Below are 19,283 nucleotides of genomic sequence, written 5' to 3'. Positions count from 1 at the left end.
GTATATTATATAAATGTAAAAATGCCTATTTTAACATGAGAAATTATTTATACGCATGTTCCAATACTATTTTTCTTTGTTAAGTTGGCGCTTAGACGAAGAAGATGGGAACAAGAATATCATAATCGTTGCCCTGTGGACTGGGAATGACACCCAAGTCTTGTAAGGGCACCCTCAATTCATGCAAGGTAATTCATGCAAAATCATAATTTCTTAAAATGTTGGTTAATATCATCTGAAGGCTAAAAAAGCTGGCTAGAGTTAATTCTAGATTTTTCACCTTTACCTATCCAATCTTATATTTATCACAAGTTTAAGCGAAAAATAAATTTACACTCATTAATATAGAAACAAATTAATTATTTCATAAATAAAGTAAATCAACACACACACACACACACACACACACACACACACACACACACACACACACACGAAAAAAAAAAACCAGAGGAAACAGAAATTCATAAGTTGCGTTTTTTTTTTTCCATTCAAACCCACATTACGTTTTTTTTTTTTTCTTGAGGAACGAAATATACAAGAATATACACATGTAATATAAATTAACAAAATAAAATAAACTATATCTATTACATATTCACATACACGAAACTTTTTTTTTTTCAATTCACATTGGTAAACATCCACTTAAACAGATAATTTGATTAGTGTTGGAAAATATCAGGATTATTTTATAAGGCAAATGTTTGATGAAAAGAAGTGTAATAAAAACCGACTTCCCCGTCCTCATTATTAATAAATCAACAATAAAGTTCTTTTTTGTGCATTAATGGGTTGAAAATTTTGCATCACATACATAATTCTAGTGATGTGTGGCATGACTTTCATTTCGTTTTTTTTTTTTTTTTTTTTTTTTTTTTTTTGCTTACAGAGATGTAACGTGGGACGGAACGGACCAAACGTACGGAGAACAACCTGATTTATGAAGTTCTGTTTCCATGTTTAAATTATTTCTTTATTATTTTCTTTTAAAATGCTAGATTTTATTATTATTATTATTATTATTATTATTATTATTATTATTATTATTATTATTATTATCTATTATTTTTTTTTACCTATTTATTGTTTTCCCTTGCAACGAATTTTTTTCCTTCATAGTTAATCTCTTTAGACATTGCCAATCATATATTTTTTTACGTAAACCTTAATTAGAACAACGAACTTTATATGAATAATATTTGTAGAAACTTTTTAGGTTTGGATAAAATTAATAGAGTAGCTAATGTGCTTCCGACGACAATGGCGACCAGTTGTCTGGTGACCACCGGACAGACTAACCAGTGTTCCGTGGCTTTCAAACAATTCCTCTGACTTTTCTGTCAAATGTGTCACGCCTGCCATCTCGCTGAACACCTTCCGAAAAAAAAGCCGTGCGTGCTGGTAACTAACTCATTTAACGATTTTTTTTTTCCGGTTTTACACAAATATGCTAATTACTGGCGACTCGGCATATACTTTTATTATTTTTTATACGAATTTGTTTTAACACGACCTAAAATAAAATATAAAGGAAGGCTTTACTACCGTCTCATTTGGTGGAGGCAAGTGGCCGAGGTTACTTCTGGTCACCATCAACAATAGAAACTTCCCCTTCCGCACCTGCCACGCGCATTCGTGTGCTTTACAGTAGCGAGAAAGAACTTATTTACGAAAAAAAAAAACTTAAAAGACAAGGCCAATACAGGGTCTTTAACTGAAGACTAAGGTATTCTAAAATAATTATCATCGGCGCGGCGCAGGATTTGCAGGGTAGCGGAAAGCCAAGAGTGCCACACGTTTAATAATAATAATAATTCGTCATCAGGCATATAATACAATAGTGAAGAATAAAGAAAAAAATCAGAATTAAAGACATAAAGAGCTATATTACAATTATACTGCAGACCTAATTATAGGTCAAAGAGCAGCCTCAGCCACTCCCGGTGGATGGGATGGGCCCCCCACATGCGCACAGCTGTCCTTGACGGAGGTGATGATGGGTTAGCGTGCTTGTCCGCCCTACTGATCATACTAAACGCGGCGTGTCTGCCAAGACATCTCGGGTAATGCCCAGTGGAAGCCAGGGATGAACTGGTCCATCTTGGCAGCCCGAGTAGCCTTTACCGGATGTAATTATGGCACACTTTCAGCTTGTTGATTGTGGATACTCGGTAGGTAGACCAAAGAGTTGCAGTGCAGGGAACAGCAGTCCAGAATAACTCCACCGTCATCTGTTCGACAGAAAGAGCATTTTCTGAACAGTTGCCCACCATGAGCTGTCTGGTCTGCTTCATGTCCTCATAATCAGTTATGTCCTTGGTCAGTACATGCCCTAAGACACTTGGTGTTACTTCATTGCACAACCACTGAGTGTTACTGATGTCACGTGATGCACCTTGGAGTGTTCAGGGAATTTTACCATACACTGCGTCTTGCATATTTACGTCTTGCTCTAACATTTCGGCCAGACCCCTCCCCTCTCGCCTCGTCGCTATCCTCAACCCCATCCCTCCCTCGATTCGCTCTTCGGTTGCCACGTACCACTTAAGTAGAAAAACTAATGCAACAGATAAAGACACAGTGCTTTCTGACTGGTGATGAAGCACTTATCCTAGTGGAAAGATACATTTGGTCTGACAAGAAGATAAGTGAAATGTATGGCTACTGTCACCAAGATAGGTTTGTGATAATAATACTGGTTTGCTACTCAATATGAGCGAATAGAATTTTGGTATTTACAAGTTCTCCCCCTCATTCCCCATCCATACTCCCCTAACCCCTCAAACAAGCTTGGGGGTCTGTAGGAAATTGGGGTTTTAGTGGGATGGGGTGGTGGGGGAGACGAAAAAATAAATTAAATATAGGCGTTCAAAAATCTAAGTAAATTTCCCTTAATATTTCGAATGCCCCTAGCCAAGCCGGTCCCCACTAGGACATTAACCTAACCTTGCCTGGGGGGACTGCGTCCCCCCCCCTGGACTCCACCTATTAGGTCATTAACCTAACCTATCATAACCTATCCTAATGAGGGACCTAAAAATTATTATGTTATGCCTCACCGGTGTGAGCTATTGATATGACTTACCAATGTGGTATGAAGATTCTCAGGGCAATGAAGGTGGGTAGAGTTTGGTGGCTTCCTTAATGAATATATGGAACCTCTTCTTTACATCTGCTTATTGCATCTTAAACATTTCTGTTGCTAAATATCCCACATGGTGACTTTTTCTGCTGAACACTGCCATTTTTTGCTTCACCTCCTTCCACTGCCTAGCCATATTAACAAATGATGGTGAGCTTCTATCAGAATCCTGACATGTCCCTAAAACAAATGATAGGTATGGTTGAACCTACCATGGAAAGTCATAATTGGTGGCCTCATGAATGGCAGTGCATGACTGGAGGGATCAGCTCTATAGATCCCATGATATCCTAATATGCTGCTACACACAAATACCAGTTAAAAGCAATAGAAAATCATTTAAATGTTTACTCTTAACTGGTGCAGAACTTCCTGTACTTAGAAAATGTCAAAATTTGCCACACTCGAGTACTGTTACAGCCGTACTGGATGCATGCCCCCCAATTTTTTTACGTTAACAGCAAAGTTACTGAGCCTTCTACATGACATATGAATTTCATGCTTGTATGTTAACCAGACATCTTTTCCAGATTAACCTAAAATTTGTACCCTTATAAATTTTATTGGTCATATAGCATTTTCTTTTGGAAATTATTCTCCATATATGATTATGTGGCTAAATTCATGAGGGCTTTACTTAGTGTAGGCTTGGTGCTATTTGGTTTCTATCAAAATAAAGACAGTGGGATTTTTGCTCATCAGCTGACCATCAACAACAAGGTGGCAGTGCCATGGTCTTGGCTAATCAGCCCACTGAAATACTGAAGAAGAAGGCAGTGCCAGGGCAATTATGGTCTAAATGACCCTCATCAACAACAGCTGGCAGTGCAAGGTGGTTCTTTTATCATGGCAAAATGACAGTAAAGTTGCTGGCCTGCATCTCAGAATAAATGGGTGTCATTTAAATTATGGATCAAACCATTGAGGTGGAACAAAGTCCTACATCCCTTGAAGTAGAATAAGTGGTGCTCTAAGTTTTCCTGCCATGGTTATTGTTGCTGTGAGTAGGTAGCAGTGTGACATGCATCGCCTTATTCCTCCCTTGAAAAAAGAAAATAAGTAAAATTAATAAAAATGAATAAATAAATAAATGAAATAAAATAAATAAATAAATAAATAATACCGATAAAAGAAAAGTAAATGTGTATAAGAAAAACACCCACACAACGGTTAAGAAGTACAAAATACAAGTACAGCTGGGATAATGTCAAGTGCCACCTTTTTTCTGACTACACACCTTAAAATATCAGCTGATTTTACCAAAGACCTTAACAGTTTAAAAGAGACAAGATGGTGAAATTGTTAATAGACAATAAGGAAAATGAAAAGCCATTGATATTATTGTGAAACTGTATGAAGGAGACAAAATCATGGTAAAGATATATGAGAAAGGAATGGAGATAGACTGTACCAGTAAGGGAAGGCAAGATGAGCTCTGCAGCCACATGTAGCCTTGCATACACCTCTGCATTATTATTATAGTTGCATATGTCAAAGATGCAAAGTCTCAACCACCCCTTTTAAGATAGTAAGCTTCAGAATAATTCCTTTCACTTCCTGACACATAGCTCAAGTACTTAGTTGGCCTTCCCTAATCTTTGCTTTCAGATATTCTCACTTCTATGATACATAAACCCACTGTAGAAACAGCCTTTAGCTCACTCCATGGCTAGTAATCTATAATTCCACTTTTTCTTCAAATGGATTGGGGATGGCCTCCAAATTAAAGAGGACAATATTGCCAAGAGTGTTTGAGGGTATGATCATTAGGGAGAGAGTGTGAGGGAGAAAAGTCTGCAATTACTAAAGTCACAATGTTGAAAAAATATAATTAGCAGGCCCAATCCCAAAGCTGCATCTCACTCAGAAAACTCTCCAGGACAAAAAAATCTTTCAGTGCATGAATATGTAATGTAATGCATGTAATATTACTATTACACTGTGTCCATGAAACATATAAATGATGCATCCATAGACCATAAAGACTATATCTCATGTTCAGTATCTTTATCAGTATCTCCAGTGCCCAATATTCACTACAGACATGACTCAAAAACTAAATATTCGTGAGGAAAGAGGTATAGATAAATTAAATAACTACACAGATAAGCAGAAAAGCATGGGATACAACAGAGATTTCATGCCTGGTTGAAAATGTCAATTACACTATGTAACAAAATTTCACTTTTGTCTTGTCCTTGGCTCCAAACCATAATTTTTAAGTTATTTCCATCAACAAAATGGAAAAAAAGTTGTTTTGATCCCAAAACAATACAATACAATGAATTTACATTTTTGCCTTATTTCATTATTGTAAGGGTTACTGTTGGTTTTCATGTCAAGTAAAGACCCTTGCAAAATCTCAATTGCTTATCTAATTGCTTTTGAAATGTTGCAAATAAGTTAAAACAATGAAAGAAAGAATATACAGTGTTCTAAAGATTTTGTTTTTATTTTATCAAGATCATTCTTGAACTGACCAGATGTAGCAAGAAATTTTTTCATATTTAGAAGAATTTGCTTACATTTCAGAAATCTCAAATCTTCCAGAATGTTCTACCAGACACTTTAAGAAGTTTCTAGAACATTTTAGAACATTCTATTCAATGTAAACATTTCCAGAATATTCTAGAACTTTCTAGAATACAGTAGAAATATGTAAAGTATCAAGAATTTTCAAGAATCTACAAAAATTTTCTAGAATGGTTCAGAATATTCTAAAGTATGTTCAAGAATATTTTAGGAAGATTGAGAACATTCTGGAACACATTCTAGAAATACTAAGAATACTCTAGAGTACTGTTTGACATATAAACGTATAGGGACTTGCAGACCACCAATCAGTTCTGCCTTGTCTGCCTGAGAGGATATATCACGAGAGGTGAAATGTTATCAAGAAGCTGCAGTCGTTCTCTAGATGCATTTTGCTACATATGTGGTCAATTCATTAAGACGAGCAAAGAATTTCTTTGTGACAGCATCTGGAAAAATGGTGAAATTTAGCTAGTTTTGGAAAAAAAAAAAAAAAAAAAAAAATCTAAAAGCCACAAAAACAGTTTGACGGGAATAATGGACATTTTATATTGTTTTGCAATGAAAAGAGTTGGAAAATAACACTTGCTTGTCAAAGACAAAAATCGTGTTCCTTCAATAAAGAAAGAAAAAGAAAAAGAAAAAAAAATAAAATAAAACTTTTACCTTCCCAAAAGATGCCATAGGGACCTTTATCGGTGCAAAACTTAATTACTTGAATTATCTAACTACATGGTCACTAGTGCCGTTGATTCATATTCAGTATTAATAACGAAAGTGTTAAATTAGCACACCAGAGGTCTTTGAAGATGGTTAATATTATGGTTAGCTTACCTACTATTACCTACTATTAATTACCATTCCTATGGATTCGGTATTTGTGTTAGTGTTTTTTTTTTCCTTATTACCCGTTAATACATACCCATTTATTTATTTATTTATTTATTATTATTATTATTATTATTATTATTATTATTATTATTATTATTATTATTATTATTATTATTATTTTACTCCTTTGTGTCGCCTGTCTGCATGTGTGTATCGCAGTCTCTTGTGGGAAGATAATCTCTTCGGTGTGAATGCAGCATTGAAAATAAAGTTCACGTAATTTTTCTTACGAAAGGTATCCTTCCATTTCATCGCCTTGTTCTTATTTACAACGCGTCTTCCAGGATGATGTCGTCAAACCCATCATCCACTTTATCGAGAGATCTCATTGCTCCCATGAAAAAAAAAAAAAAAAAAAAAAAAAAAAAATTGTGGTCAGCTGATGAGCCTTTATTTTGAATGAAACCAAATAGCGCCAAGCCTGCACCGAGTAAAGCTCTCGTGAGTTTAGCCACATATTCATAAACAGAAGATAATTTCCAAAAGAAATAATGCTATATGAACAATAAAAGTTATACATACAAATTTTATTCGTTCATATTGAGCAGCACACCATATTATTATCAAACACGAAAATTTGAATCAGCAGTACTGACAGGCAACACCCTTGATATCTATCTCGGTGACAGTAGCCATACATTTCACTGATCTTGTCGGACCAAATATATGGTATCTTTCCACTAGGATAAGTGGTTCATCATCAGTCAGAAATAAGTGCGTTTGTGTTTATCAGTGTTATATTACTTTCACTACTGTATTAGGACGTGGCGGGGCGAGGGAAACGACAAGACGAGAGGAGCGGGGTCTTGCCGAAATGTTAGTTAGGCATAAATATGCGTATAAGGGAAACAACCATAATTGTTGAAATCACGCCAACGTAAAACTACCATGACAAGACAGAGCAAGCTTTGGTGTGGTGCCAGGTCGTAACATTACTATTTTCATCGCGGCGGTGCTTATGAAACGGGGATTCTAAACGCCATACTATCTTTTTCTTATCAATGCCGTACCTCTCACATTCCAGGAATCGCACTTCATTTAAAGGATATCTTCTTTGTTTCATTGTCACGTCACACATTTGACACTACGAATCGATAAACAAACTCCAATTTGACTTGATCTTGATGAATTTGATGGTACAAACATATACATGATGACTATCTTGTGTATTTAACTTCCTTGGTTCTGTGGGAGAGTGGTCAGGTCACATGGTGACTTTCATGCTTCCGTATGCCATGCAGCCAAAGTGTTTGATTTCTCGATGACTCTACTGAAAACACCTTTGGTGTTCACCCATAGCCATAGGGCGAGCCAGTGGAGAACCCTTCATGCCGGAAACTAGTATAGCACAATAACTTGTGTACATGCCAATACAGTTATGAGTAACTATCTGCTATTAACGAGTAACCACGGAATACCAATAAAAAGCACAAAATTCCAGAAAGCGAATAAGGCGCTCTTTTTATCGGGGGGCAGTTGTCTCTACACCGGAGAGGGGAGGTGGGTTTGGGAGATGGGACGGGGGAGGCAGCGGAGCGGAGGTAAACAAATATGGCTGAAGGAGGGAACTTTCAACCTGAAGGTAAATTTTGTGCGTGTCATCAGTATGTAGCTCAAAGAAGTGCTTCAGGTATCAAACTTGACCATCAGATATTGTGTTTATTTGTCTTTACGAGGGAATGAGTGTAAAGGAGGGTAGGTAATGCTACACGCACTGGAGGCTTGTAGTGTTGGGAGCAGAAGGTGTCCAGGAGGGCTGGGAGAGTGGCTTTCCTTAACTACAGGGTGAGTCAAGAGTGATGGTTTGGTGTACTTAGGTGGTTTCCAGCTTCTTCATGCTAATAGGCTGATTTTAGGCGGTGTGGGGATTATGGAAACTTTGGCCTCCTAATTTTCAGACATTGGCTGTTTATTTCTCGGCAAAATATAACTTTTCAAGTCTTCAACAAAATGAAGGCATCAGTGAAATTAATGAACTGAATGAATACAAATCTAAGCTAGCCCTCGCATGAAAAAAATGCTGATGTTATTTCAGTATCATCTGGCAGTGTTGTGCATTAGTGCTTTGCTCTGCCAATGAGGTTGGAGTTTTCCTAGTGCAGTCTCACTTCATTCCAGGGAGCCTTCTCCCTTACCTTGCCTGTTGACTGCATGTCGTGCCATGACAAAGTAACATTACTTAATGTATGTTGTCTCCTTCCTTGGGCAGACATGGAGCCATCCCTGCTGAGCCTGGAGAAGTTGGACCGGTCCAGTCCTGATTTATGGCCTGAGCAGAGTGAGTTACTATCTTGTTTATAATGATAACATTTAGGTTTGTACACACACACACACACACACACACACACACACACACACACACACACATGCAGTTTACTACCATTTTCATGCATAAATAAACACTTTCGTTATTTTTTATACTTAAACTAAAGAAATTTGAGTAGTAGTGATATAAATACTTGAGTTGTGTTACAGCATTTGCCTCCTTGTATTCAATTATTGCAGTAACATAGTATGGACAAGATGTTTCTATTCTTTATATTTGTTGAGTTCCATGAGGTCATTTTTTGTGCAGGTGTTTCTTCAGTTCCAGGAGTGTATGACTTTGCACCCCTGCTGTCGCCTCAGCTCAGCCCTGACCCTCAGAACCTGGACCTTGAAGAACAGGACATTAATCTTCTATATCGTAAGTGTCCTTCCAGCAGAAATTTCTATTCCTCGTGACTGGAGGAATAACGACCCAGAAAATTATTGTAGGGATCTGATAGTCATTGTGGTCCTAACATCCAAAGTGTTGCACTTTGTTGTCCCATTCAGCAATTTGATCCCTAGTAAGTGCCTCTCATGGTGAATTTATCCTGTCTTCAGATCAATTTCCCTGTTTTTCTCTTACATGTCAAAGGAAGGCATTATGTTTTCTCCTCTTTGATGAGGTCAAGACATTTAATTTGTAAGCCATCTGCTCATATTTTAAAACTTAATTAAAAAAAAAAAATTGCTAATGTGGAAAATGTATGTCAAGTGTCAGTCATCACAGTACAGTGGAACCTCAGTAACCGAATGCCTCCTTTTTCGAACAATTTGGTTTTTGAAAAAAATTTTGAACTCATTATTGCTTTGGTTGTGGTACTATAATTTGGTTCTAGAACAAAGTTACTTGATTTCAAATATTAAAAAAAAAAAAAAAAAAAAAATAGCAAAAGCTGCTGTTTATTACTAATTTATAGTTTCTCTAAATATTTACTTCATTTTTATTCATTTGGAGGAGAGATACAGAGTGTAAGACAGTAATTCAATCTTTGAAATAAGACAAATGTGATCCTATTGAGAAACCTTGATGTAAACAAACAGTTTTTGGTGCTCTAGAGTAATCTTGAGCCACCTGTGGCTGTCTTGATGATCCCCAATGCCATCACTACTGCACAACTGCATTTTTCCAGTAACTTTTCCCAGTAGCAAGTTATCTAAGTATTATGATCACCTTCAGTTTGGCGATAAGTGGGTTGCTTCTCTCTGTGTCCCTCTGTAAGGTTTCCCTCACAAGATTGGTCTAAACAGTATCTTCTTACATTCATTCATCCATTCATTACATCCTTTCTGGATAAACAGTTTGCAAGCTGGAGATGTGAAGCAGCCATCTTGGCCGTGGGATCATTAGTCATAAGCCATTAAGACAGTGTAGGTGGGTGTCTGGGAACGGATTAATCCATTTTACATTGATTCCTATGGGGAAAATAGTTTTGGTTTTTTAACATTTTGGATTTTGAACGGCATTCAGGAATGAATTAAGTTCAAGGATTGAGGTTCCACTGTTCTTAATTTTGGACAATGAAAATTGGTCAGCAACTCCTTTTCAGTTCATAATACATGAACACTCCCTTGTGGGCAACTGTTAACATCATCTTTCAGTCCACTCACATTAAAACATAGAGGCTTCATTGGTTTAGTCATAATCTGTTTTGAATTCTCATCCCTTGAGGGACCAGCAACAGGTAGCAAAGACTTAATATGGTGTATGTCCAGGTATCTCTTAGTCTCAGCTCATCATTCTGTACACATCTGTATTTGTGGTTTTGGAGAATGCAAAACTTACCAGATGACAAACTTGCAGAGTTCCGGTTACTTACTGCTCTTGAGATAATAGAAGAAGTGAAAAAACTACAAAATGTGGCTTACCAGCTCGGCTTGGAAGAGGCCAAGGAGATGACTCGAGGCAAATACCTTCACATTCTCAATAACAAGAAACCCAAGTGACGGAGTATTAACACTGGTGCGTCACGAGTTGTGATGACTCTAAAGTTTCCAGTTATAATGTAAATATGTAGTTATATATATATATATATATATATATATATATATATATATATATATATATATATATATATATATATATATATATATATATATATATATATATATATATATATATATATAAACAAATTCATAACATGTAACACATGATGTTATCTGCTTTTTTTTGTTTATAAAGTTTTGTAGCATATGTACATGTGAAAAAAGGTCATACTGTCACATAACTGATAAGAGCAAGTTTACCAAATCTTACAAATGCATGCTCTGGGTATTTGCAGTCTTGTGCAGAAGATTGAGTAAGATTGATAACATAAGAACATAAGAAATAAGGGAAGCTGCAAGAAGCCATCAGGCCTACATGTGGCAGTCCCTGTATGAATCATACCTACCTATCTCCATCTATCATCCCCATCCATAAATCTGTCTAATCTTCTCTTAAAGCTCCCTAATGACTTAGCACTAGCAACTTGATTACTGAGTCCATTCCATTCATTTAGATGGATCTAGATAATGTCTATGCTAATGAAAAAAATAACTTTAGTATTTTGTTTATCTGTTTAGCTTCACTTCCAACATGGTGCTCTATACATGCTTGCCTACTTACTATTTTTTTTATCTATTATTTTTTATTTATTTTTATTTATTTTTTCCAAATGCTGTGGTGCAACATTCATTAGCTCACTTCCTTCTCTGATGTGCTTTGGAGTCATTTTGGCATGTGAACCAAACTTACCTTTCCCTACTTTAGGTTTTGATTAGTTTGTGTTATCAGTCTAGAATTTTTTTTCTTAGCTAGCCTTTTTTTTTTTGTTATACATCTGCAGCAGCAAACTTTAGATTCTTAGTTTTGGAACTTTGCAGTAGCTTGATCACCTAGCAGAAATTAAGTATTGCAAACTAAAAAAAATAAAGAAAAAAAGTACAAGAAGGGTAATGGTGAATGAAATCTTTGGCAGATCTGTTAATGCTTTACCCTCCTGCAGCAAGCAGTGTACACAAGTCAAACACATTTGATTTGCAATTAGCTTTCTTATAATACTCATTATAACAAAGGTATTGTTGTAACTAGGTATTTGGTGATAGTAGTATAATTTCATCTTTCTCCAGCATTATATATTGAATCAGTTGCATGTTTGTGGTGTGATTTTTTTGCATGAGAAAGAAAGTGAAGTAGATTGCTTGGAAGGAAGGTGCACACTGGCATTTGGCTTATCACATTTTTCATTTGTGAGAACTTGCAAGCTACTGAAGGTTATGGAGAGTATTTAATTCTTAGAGTGACATTGAATGAGCTAAGTTCATCTGAGGCTGGACACTCCAGTACATCACTTTCTGCATAAGGGTTAAGGAATTGGGTGCTGCTTTTCTTCCTGCTGCTATTGTTAGGTGTAGTCATAATTTGTGCAATATAGGTGTTATTGACAAGCTGCATTGGTTGGTATAATTGATATATGAAACTGTGAACAATTAAATTGAAACCTGCCCTAATCAGATGCAAACTCCTTGTAAAGTAATGCGTTGTTTTCTTTGTTAAAATTGTCTATACATAGACCACTTATGTATTGCATATAAATGTATTAGAAATGCCTTTTATCACATAATTGAAATATTCATTTCTTTAAATTCTCAAAATCAAATATAGCAAGTACACTGGTTCTTAATTTTTTAGTCACTTGGTGTTTGGGCAAGAGTTCAAAATTACTAAAGGTTGATCCTTGTTGTATAACTCTGGTATCTGGAGGCCAGGCACCAGTGTTTGCATGGGACAGTGTAGACTGCAGATCCTGAATGTATGATAATTATGTAAATTATTGGGGAGGTTAGTGATAGTGTAAAGTGCCTGGAGCATAGGAACTCCACAATTTTTATTTTCTACCTCCTCAAGCCTCTTGTGTTAACTGTCCATCCTAAAGTTTCCATTCTTAACACAGTAGATGTACAAGTATGGCCTTCTGGGTACATGCATCTCTTCAGGCAGCTATAAATAATACATCTCATGACTCAAACCAATTCCTTAAGATTCTCTCTTGGCTCTTTTCCACTTCACATCTTCTGGACTCAGAGGTTAGGATGAAACACTCATCAGAAAATATTAGCAAAGCATGTGCAAAACAAAACCCACAATTATACAATATAACAATGGATAACTTTTTACATCATGAACCCACTTTCCACTCATCTAGATGTCTTCCCATGCCCTTGAAACCATGCTGACATACCAGAAAAACTCAACTTACTCTAGTTCATTTTTGTTGTGGAGAGCCTTGGGTAGAGCTATTCTGCTTTTTGGAAATTTTGAAGACTGGATAAATGGTGTTGAACATTGGTTACTGAAACTTTGTTGATCTATTCATGTTGATGTGATAGTCTTGTGTGGAGCCTCTGGGATACAATTTATCCATGGTTTTTTTTTTGTTCCTTGGGAAATTACTTTGGGTTGTAGCATTTGAGGAATAATTTTAATTGATCCAGCCTTTAGTGAACCTAGAAAGAAGTAATTGCAGCTGCAGGTTACAGCTGGGGTAGTATTTGTTGGCACAAGACTGATAGCATTAAAGTACTCTTGTCTAATACCACAATTGCTCACAGGCAGCTTTGATACTGAGCAGCACAAATACTCATCTGTGGTCACTCAAAAAAATGGTCTCATTCCTTTCAGGATATTATCCATGACATTGCCATCACTAGTTTCCAGTCATTTACCTAATGCTGAAGGTGAATATACACATGAGGTATTTAATGAAGATTAAAATTAATAGGTGGTATTTTAGGAGCCTTGTCATTAAGAAGACTTTATTAAAGCTGGATATGAGCCATACAGTAGGTACTGCAAGGACTAAGTTGTATTCATCATATCTTAGGACCTACACTATATGTACACAAAGTGACAAGAGTAAAGATAGTCCTCATTCATATATCATGAGCTTGTGTTGATTAGTTGGCTGGTTGCTAAGGTGTCATGTCAGTAAGAGGCAAACATTTCATTAAATATATAAATTACAGACATTGTATTAAAACTGGTATATAAATATGCAAAAATGTATTGATATATCTAATATTCTTCCTAATTTAAAATGTTTACAGAGGTAAAAGGACATTTCCTTGTACTCGGAATACACATCACTACAGCAAGCACCCTCACATCAACACACAAACATCAAAAAACACACTTCATATGAAGTTCAGTTGAGTATCTTCCTTTATTACATTATAAAAGAATGAAGTCTGCCTGTGAAGTATCTTTGGTTTACTGCATCTATGGCTAAATATGATATAAATAAAACCTACTGATAAGACATCAAAATTTGATTATCAAGACACTGGAAGCTACAGGTGTCCACACCTTGCGCAAAAATGCTGACTTTGTGGAACACTGTAAATGTGTGTGACTACTCTTCACATTTATCCAGGTCATCAAAAGACTTTGTTTTCTGTGCCCTGAAAGATAAAGAAATATACATGTAAAAATGTGCATTACAAAGTCAAATGGCTTATTATTTACTGTCAATTTCAGTTCATATCTTTTGAATCAACGAGAGTGGTGCAGATTTCCTGAAGCATAAGAGCACCAATTGAGTTTATTTTAGTGACCAATATATTTTGTGGAGGTAGTTTGTGTCATGCTATGCAACCTTTACTGACAAGTGTCACACTCACCTCTTCTTGGAGTGTGTGCGGCGGCCCACGTGGAGCACCACCTTGCCTGAGCGGATAGCCTTGAACATGGCAATGGCCTCAGAGTGGCTTGCCCCTGCCAGACTTTCTCCATTGACTGCAAATATCTCATCCCCTGTGAAGACAATGGCATAATGTACATAATGTGGATGGAGGGAAGTTGAGAGTAAAATGGATAAGTTTAAATGGATAAGTTTAAAAAATTTAATTGTATAATGGGCGAAGGTGAAGCAATAGTGACAGACACTTGACAAAGTCCCGCATAACACTGCTGTCAGGTGACTTTAATGAAACTCACCATCTAAAATCTGATAATGATGGTAACTGATTATGAGGTTCAGATGTAAAATAAAACAAGAATAAAACAAAGCATAAGACAAACCTTCTTTGAGTGTTCCCTCCTCCACGGCCTGTCCACTGGGAAAGATGGTTTTAACAAAAATTCCAATGTTGCCTTTAGGGGAGTCCCGTCCCCCAACAATGGAAAACCCAAGTCCCTTCTTGCCATGGCCCTTCTCGAAGACTACTGTGTGGAAGGACAGGTTGAGGGACTTGGGCCTGCGGGGGAGTGTGGAGGTGGAGGAGGAGCGCTGCGTCCTTTGGGACACCTGGAAACCATCAAGATTGTGTTATTCCAGCAACTCCCGGCCTACAAAATGCACCAATTAAAACATATAACACCTGGACTTAAAGTAGGCAAGTCATATTCTTTCAAGTTGTATGTATTGAAATTCAAATGTTCCTGTGTCTGTGCACCAACTCTGGATGCACTAGTCCTGTCTGAATCTCTGCATTATAAAAATGACAAGATTCCAAAAATACAGGAAGCACAGAATGAAGTTAATTACTGTTCATAGTCGTATACTGTTCTTATTTATCCTGACCAAGCCATGGCCATCACCCACCTGTCTGCTGCATCTGCCTGTGCTGCCAGAACTGTGCACTGAGGCTGCTGAGTTCACCCTGACAGAGGCATGGGAGGATTGTGAGGGAGACCGATCGACAAACACTCCATCCTCCAGCAGTGGCAGCAGGCGGCGTGGCTCGTCCTCACCTGGTGGAGGGTGGAGAGAGGAGTGGCACTCCTGAATTTCAGTAAATCAGGCTTTCTTTCACCTCATTAACTAGAAGATTGGAATAGTCAACTTCAGACATATCTTTTTATAATTTCTTACTCATAACACAGATATGCATTAGTGCAGCAGGTTTAGATTACAATACTTTAATCTTACTGATGGGAACTAATAACCACTAGGACTTCTAAACTCACTTGAGGAGCAATCAGAGACTGTGCGCACCATGACAGCTGTAACCACCCCCTCCTCCCGTGCTGTGCTCACCCTCAAGGGTTTTCTCACATCTCCAGTGTGCCTCTGAGTGTCTCCCTCACCCATCAGCTGAAATGAGCAGCACTGGGGATCCCTGGACAAGTCTGTAGGGTCCTTGGCACATTGCCGGACACCAGGGCGCAGGTCTGGCAGGTCTGGAAGTTCTCTGGAGCAGGTGCGGCTGTCCCGACGTGACACAAGATGATGAGAGTGTTCCCTTGAGTAGGCACCTGTGTCTGGTAGGCAAGGCAGATCACATATGTCTGAGTGGCAGCAAGGGTGATGTCTGTGACCCAAATAGTCTTCATTCAAGTCATCCTCTTCATCACCATAGTGGGAGCAAGTGCAGTCTTCATCGTTGTCCCCTTCCTCTTCTCCACCAGCACTGTCGACACGGGAGTCCATCCTTGTCTCGACACGAGAGTCCACACGGCCACTGGCCAGGGAAGCCACGTCAAAGTCAGAGTATAGAGACTCATGAGCGCGGGTGTGGCTGTGGCTGAGGTGTTCAGGTTCCCTGGCCACCACGATGTCCACCTCCATGGGGGTGTGGCGCAGAACTCGCCGTGCCTCCTCCAGGGACACACCACGCAGACGCCGACCATTGACATTGATGATCTCGTCTCCAACACGCAGTCGTCCATCCCTGAGGAAACAATAATTCTGTTAGTATTTCCCAAATGAACAATAAAATGAAATCAGCCCCAGAAGACATCCTCTGTATATGTATATGCATTACAATCAAATATGCTAATTCTGTTCTGTCACTGGCCTGTCATGTGAGAGATATGCAGGCATAAAATTAACCTGTAGGAGGAGAATGTGGGCTCTGCATTGTGCTAACAATATTGAGAAGTGACCATTCTATTCCTACATCAGCACCAACACTCTAGGGTGCATGAAGCTACTTCCCCACACACTTGCCATTACTACCCTGCTTTTGCACTCTATTAGCCAGATGCAGCTGCCCTATCATATCTTACACACAATGTCAAGGCATTGCTCTAAAAACACAAGCTCAATGTCCTGATAATCTCCTGCCTTGCCCACACACACACACCCTCGCAGCTCCACACACAGAAGAGGAGGGGAGTTAGATCCTGTCAAGAGTCGAAACTGTTAAGATGCCAGACAGGACGTACCATCACTGAGCAACTGTCACCTTGAGGACGCCACACCTACCAAGAGAGAGAGAGAGAGAGAGAGAGAGAGAGAGAGAGAGAGAGAGAATCCCATCTCAAACTTTTTCCTCTTTTGAATACAGTAGTTGAGTGCATAGCATTCTCTTCCTTGTCCTCGTCTTCTGCTTGTCTTCTTACTTCCTCCTCTCCCCCACCATCACCATCACCATTACAGCCATCATCATTATCACTGATGACAATAACGAAGGGAAAGTACGTATAATGCATTGCCCTAAAGACATGGATGTAATCTAGAGCTGATCAGTGCGTGAGTGATACCTGGGGCTGGGCGGACCACCATGTCTCCGGGCAGTGACAGTCCGCGGCGCGCTCCCTTCCTCCTCTTCTCTCCCACCCTCTAATCACACGGTGGCCTTCATCTTGCCCTTCCCCCTCGCCCGACCACCTACCACCCCGTGAGAACTTCTCGTAATCAACTTGAAATGACGAAAAAGTCTCATTTTCTCCCCTGCTTTCCTCCTCCTCCTCCCCCTCCCTTTCTAGTCTCTCAAGGTCCCGTTCTCTCCCTCCCTCCACTACTTGCACTTGTCCCTCCCACATGACTCGACACAGGACAGGTAAGACACGCTGATCATTGCTACTGATTGCGGGAAATAAACAAAAAAGCATCGTTAAACATTTTTCTTTCCTCATCAGAGTGTGTGTGTGTTTGTGTGTGTTGGTCATTGCAAAGGTTAGAGCCCATCACGATCAACCCACGCGAGCAAAGTGTCAAAGACAAGAACAAATCCCTTTATTCATTCCGTGTGCCGAGACAAAGTTTCACGCGTCACTACAACAAAGGTGGAGTTGTATTCCGTTCCTCGCCAATCACAAGCAAGGCACAGCATGGGCAGGTCAGGAGGGGAGGGGAGGGGGACAGGGTGATGCTGGTGCCCACGCAAGACAATAAAAATGTTGCTTCCTACAGGGCGCCGCCTCTCGCGTCTTGCCTCCCCCCACGCGCCGTGACTCAAGGTTGACTTTCACCCCCTGGAACTTTGTCATGAGGGCCGGCAGGGCGGGGAGCAGCGGCTAGCCACCAGGAAAGCGGAGCCGTGGCCAGGGATAGTGTGAAGGCAAAGTAGGGCGTGTCAGGCTTGAAGGAATATAAGCCTAGCGAAGTTCAGTAGATGGCCTAAACTTGATGTAATACCCTGGATGTGCTTCCTTTCTTGGTCTCTGCGAACTGACTGGAAGCCGCCATGCATCTCAACAATGGAATGTTAAGGAAGGCAAGTGTCATCAGTTTCTTTTTAAACTGTGTGAGGCCACCAGTGCTGCGAGCAGCAGGCGCGTATGATGCCAGTGGTCATCAAGGGTGCTGGGTGTGACATGAGGGCGGCAATAATGAGTGGTGCATTGCTCACATGAACGTTCCTGAGCCACGCTCTCACCGCGCGACTAGAAACGCACCCTGGGCGTCATATGCGGCGGCAGCACACTCTTTCATTCCACTGAAGTCATTACCGCACACTGGTAAGAAGGATTCTACCATAACCTACTCGCCTCTCTAAACTTTCTATAACTTACAAGAAAAGTAAAAAAATAATAACTGAAAAGTATGACGTATCCATCTTCTTGCTTGTTACCTATCCTTATGGGGAAATGCGTTCATCTTTTCTCTCTCTCGTTATAAAATTTAGCCTCGCATCACACCCTCAGGCAGTTCCTTTCATCCAGTCTTCCTGGAAGCACCACGTCTTCCCTGTTGTTGTGGCGATGCATTCAAGGAGAGACATTTCAGGCCGCCCTTCATGGCCGCCGCAGCGCACCTTCCAATTGAAGGCGCGCCAAATTTATGTTTTCTGGACACCAAGACTGTCTATTTTTGCTAATCTTGGTGACGCAGAGGGAAGCAGGGAGGGTGTGACCTTGTGTTTTGCGATTACGAAGGACAGACGGACAAGACTACCCGCCGCGCAGGACCAGTGAGGAAGCACACACACACACACACACACACACACACTATATCAATCACCATCAACAACAAATAGATATAACGTGTGATATGATAGAATAGCTAAAAAGTTCCACCCGCTCCTCCCTTCCGGTGGTGCGTAGAAAACATCAGTCCAGGCCAGTGTTTACATTGCTGCTGCTGCTGACGATGATTATGATGCTGTGCTGTCAAACTCCACATCCACGTCCGCTGGAGACTGTCACCGCATTTCGTCCAGTCATCCATCAGAGATGGGATGACTTCTTTGGTTCCAGAAG

General features: G+C 39.3%; 2 protein-coding genes across 15 annotated transcripts in view; one reads left to right on the top strand and one right to left on the bottom strand.

Annotated features, from left to right (window-relative positions):
• The first annotated feature begins 59 nt into the window (after nt 1–59).
• Nucleotides 60–14,935, top strand: LOC135103780 (protein lin-52 homolog). 14 transcript variants are annotated; one of them, XM_064010511.1, is made up of 5 exons: nt 60–188; nt 8,778–8,846; nt 9,144–9,254; nt 10,680–10,838; nt 13,964–14,175. In XM_064010511.1, exons 1-4 carry the CDS (start codon nt 182–184, stop codon nt 10,820–10,822), a joined length of 330 nt encoding a protein of 109 aa, XP_063866581.1. In that variant the 5' UTR covers nt 60–181; the 3' UTR covers nt 10,823–10,838; nt 13,964–14,175. The 14 variants fall into 14 exon arrangements, with proteins under 14 accessions (XP_063866581.1, XP_063866586.1, XP_063866575.1 ...); XM_064010516.1 differs by having other exon boundaries at nt 65–188; nt 9,156–9,254; XM_064010505.1 differs by lacking the exon at nt 60–188 and adding an exon at nt 1,677–2,132 and having other exon boundaries at nt 13,964–14,935.
• The window catches only part of LOC135103778 (inaD-like protein), a 12,426-nt gene continuing 6,798 nt past the window's right edge, over nt 13,656–19,283 (bottom strand). Inside the window, exons 2-6 of the mRNA XM_064010500.1 lie at nt 15,825–16,528; nt 15,460–15,608; nt 14,937–15,162; nt 14,537–14,669; nt 13,656–14,317 (exon numbers count right to left, since the gene is read on the bottom strand). Coding sequence (XP_063866570.1) covers nt 14,269–14,317; nt 14,537–14,669; nt 14,937–15,162; nt 15,460–15,608; nt 15,825–16,528 — 1,261 coding nt within the window. The 3' untranslated portion in view covers nt 13,656–14,268. The remainder of the gene's footprint in view (nt 14,318–14,536; nt 14,670–14,936; nt 15,163–15,459; nt 15,609–15,824; nt 16,529–19,283) is intronic.

This window comes from Scylla paramamosain, chromosome 9 (genome assembly GCF_035594125.1).
Source record: "Scylla paramamosain isolate STU-SP2022 chromosome 9, ASM3559412v1, whole genome shotgun sequence".
Lineage (NCBI taxonomy): Eukaryota > Metazoa > Arthropoda > Malacostraca > Decapoda > Portunidae > Scylla > Scylla paramamosain.
The sequence above is the reverse complement of the archived record's forward strand: the minus strand, read 5'-3'. Positions and strand labels throughout refer to the sequence as shown.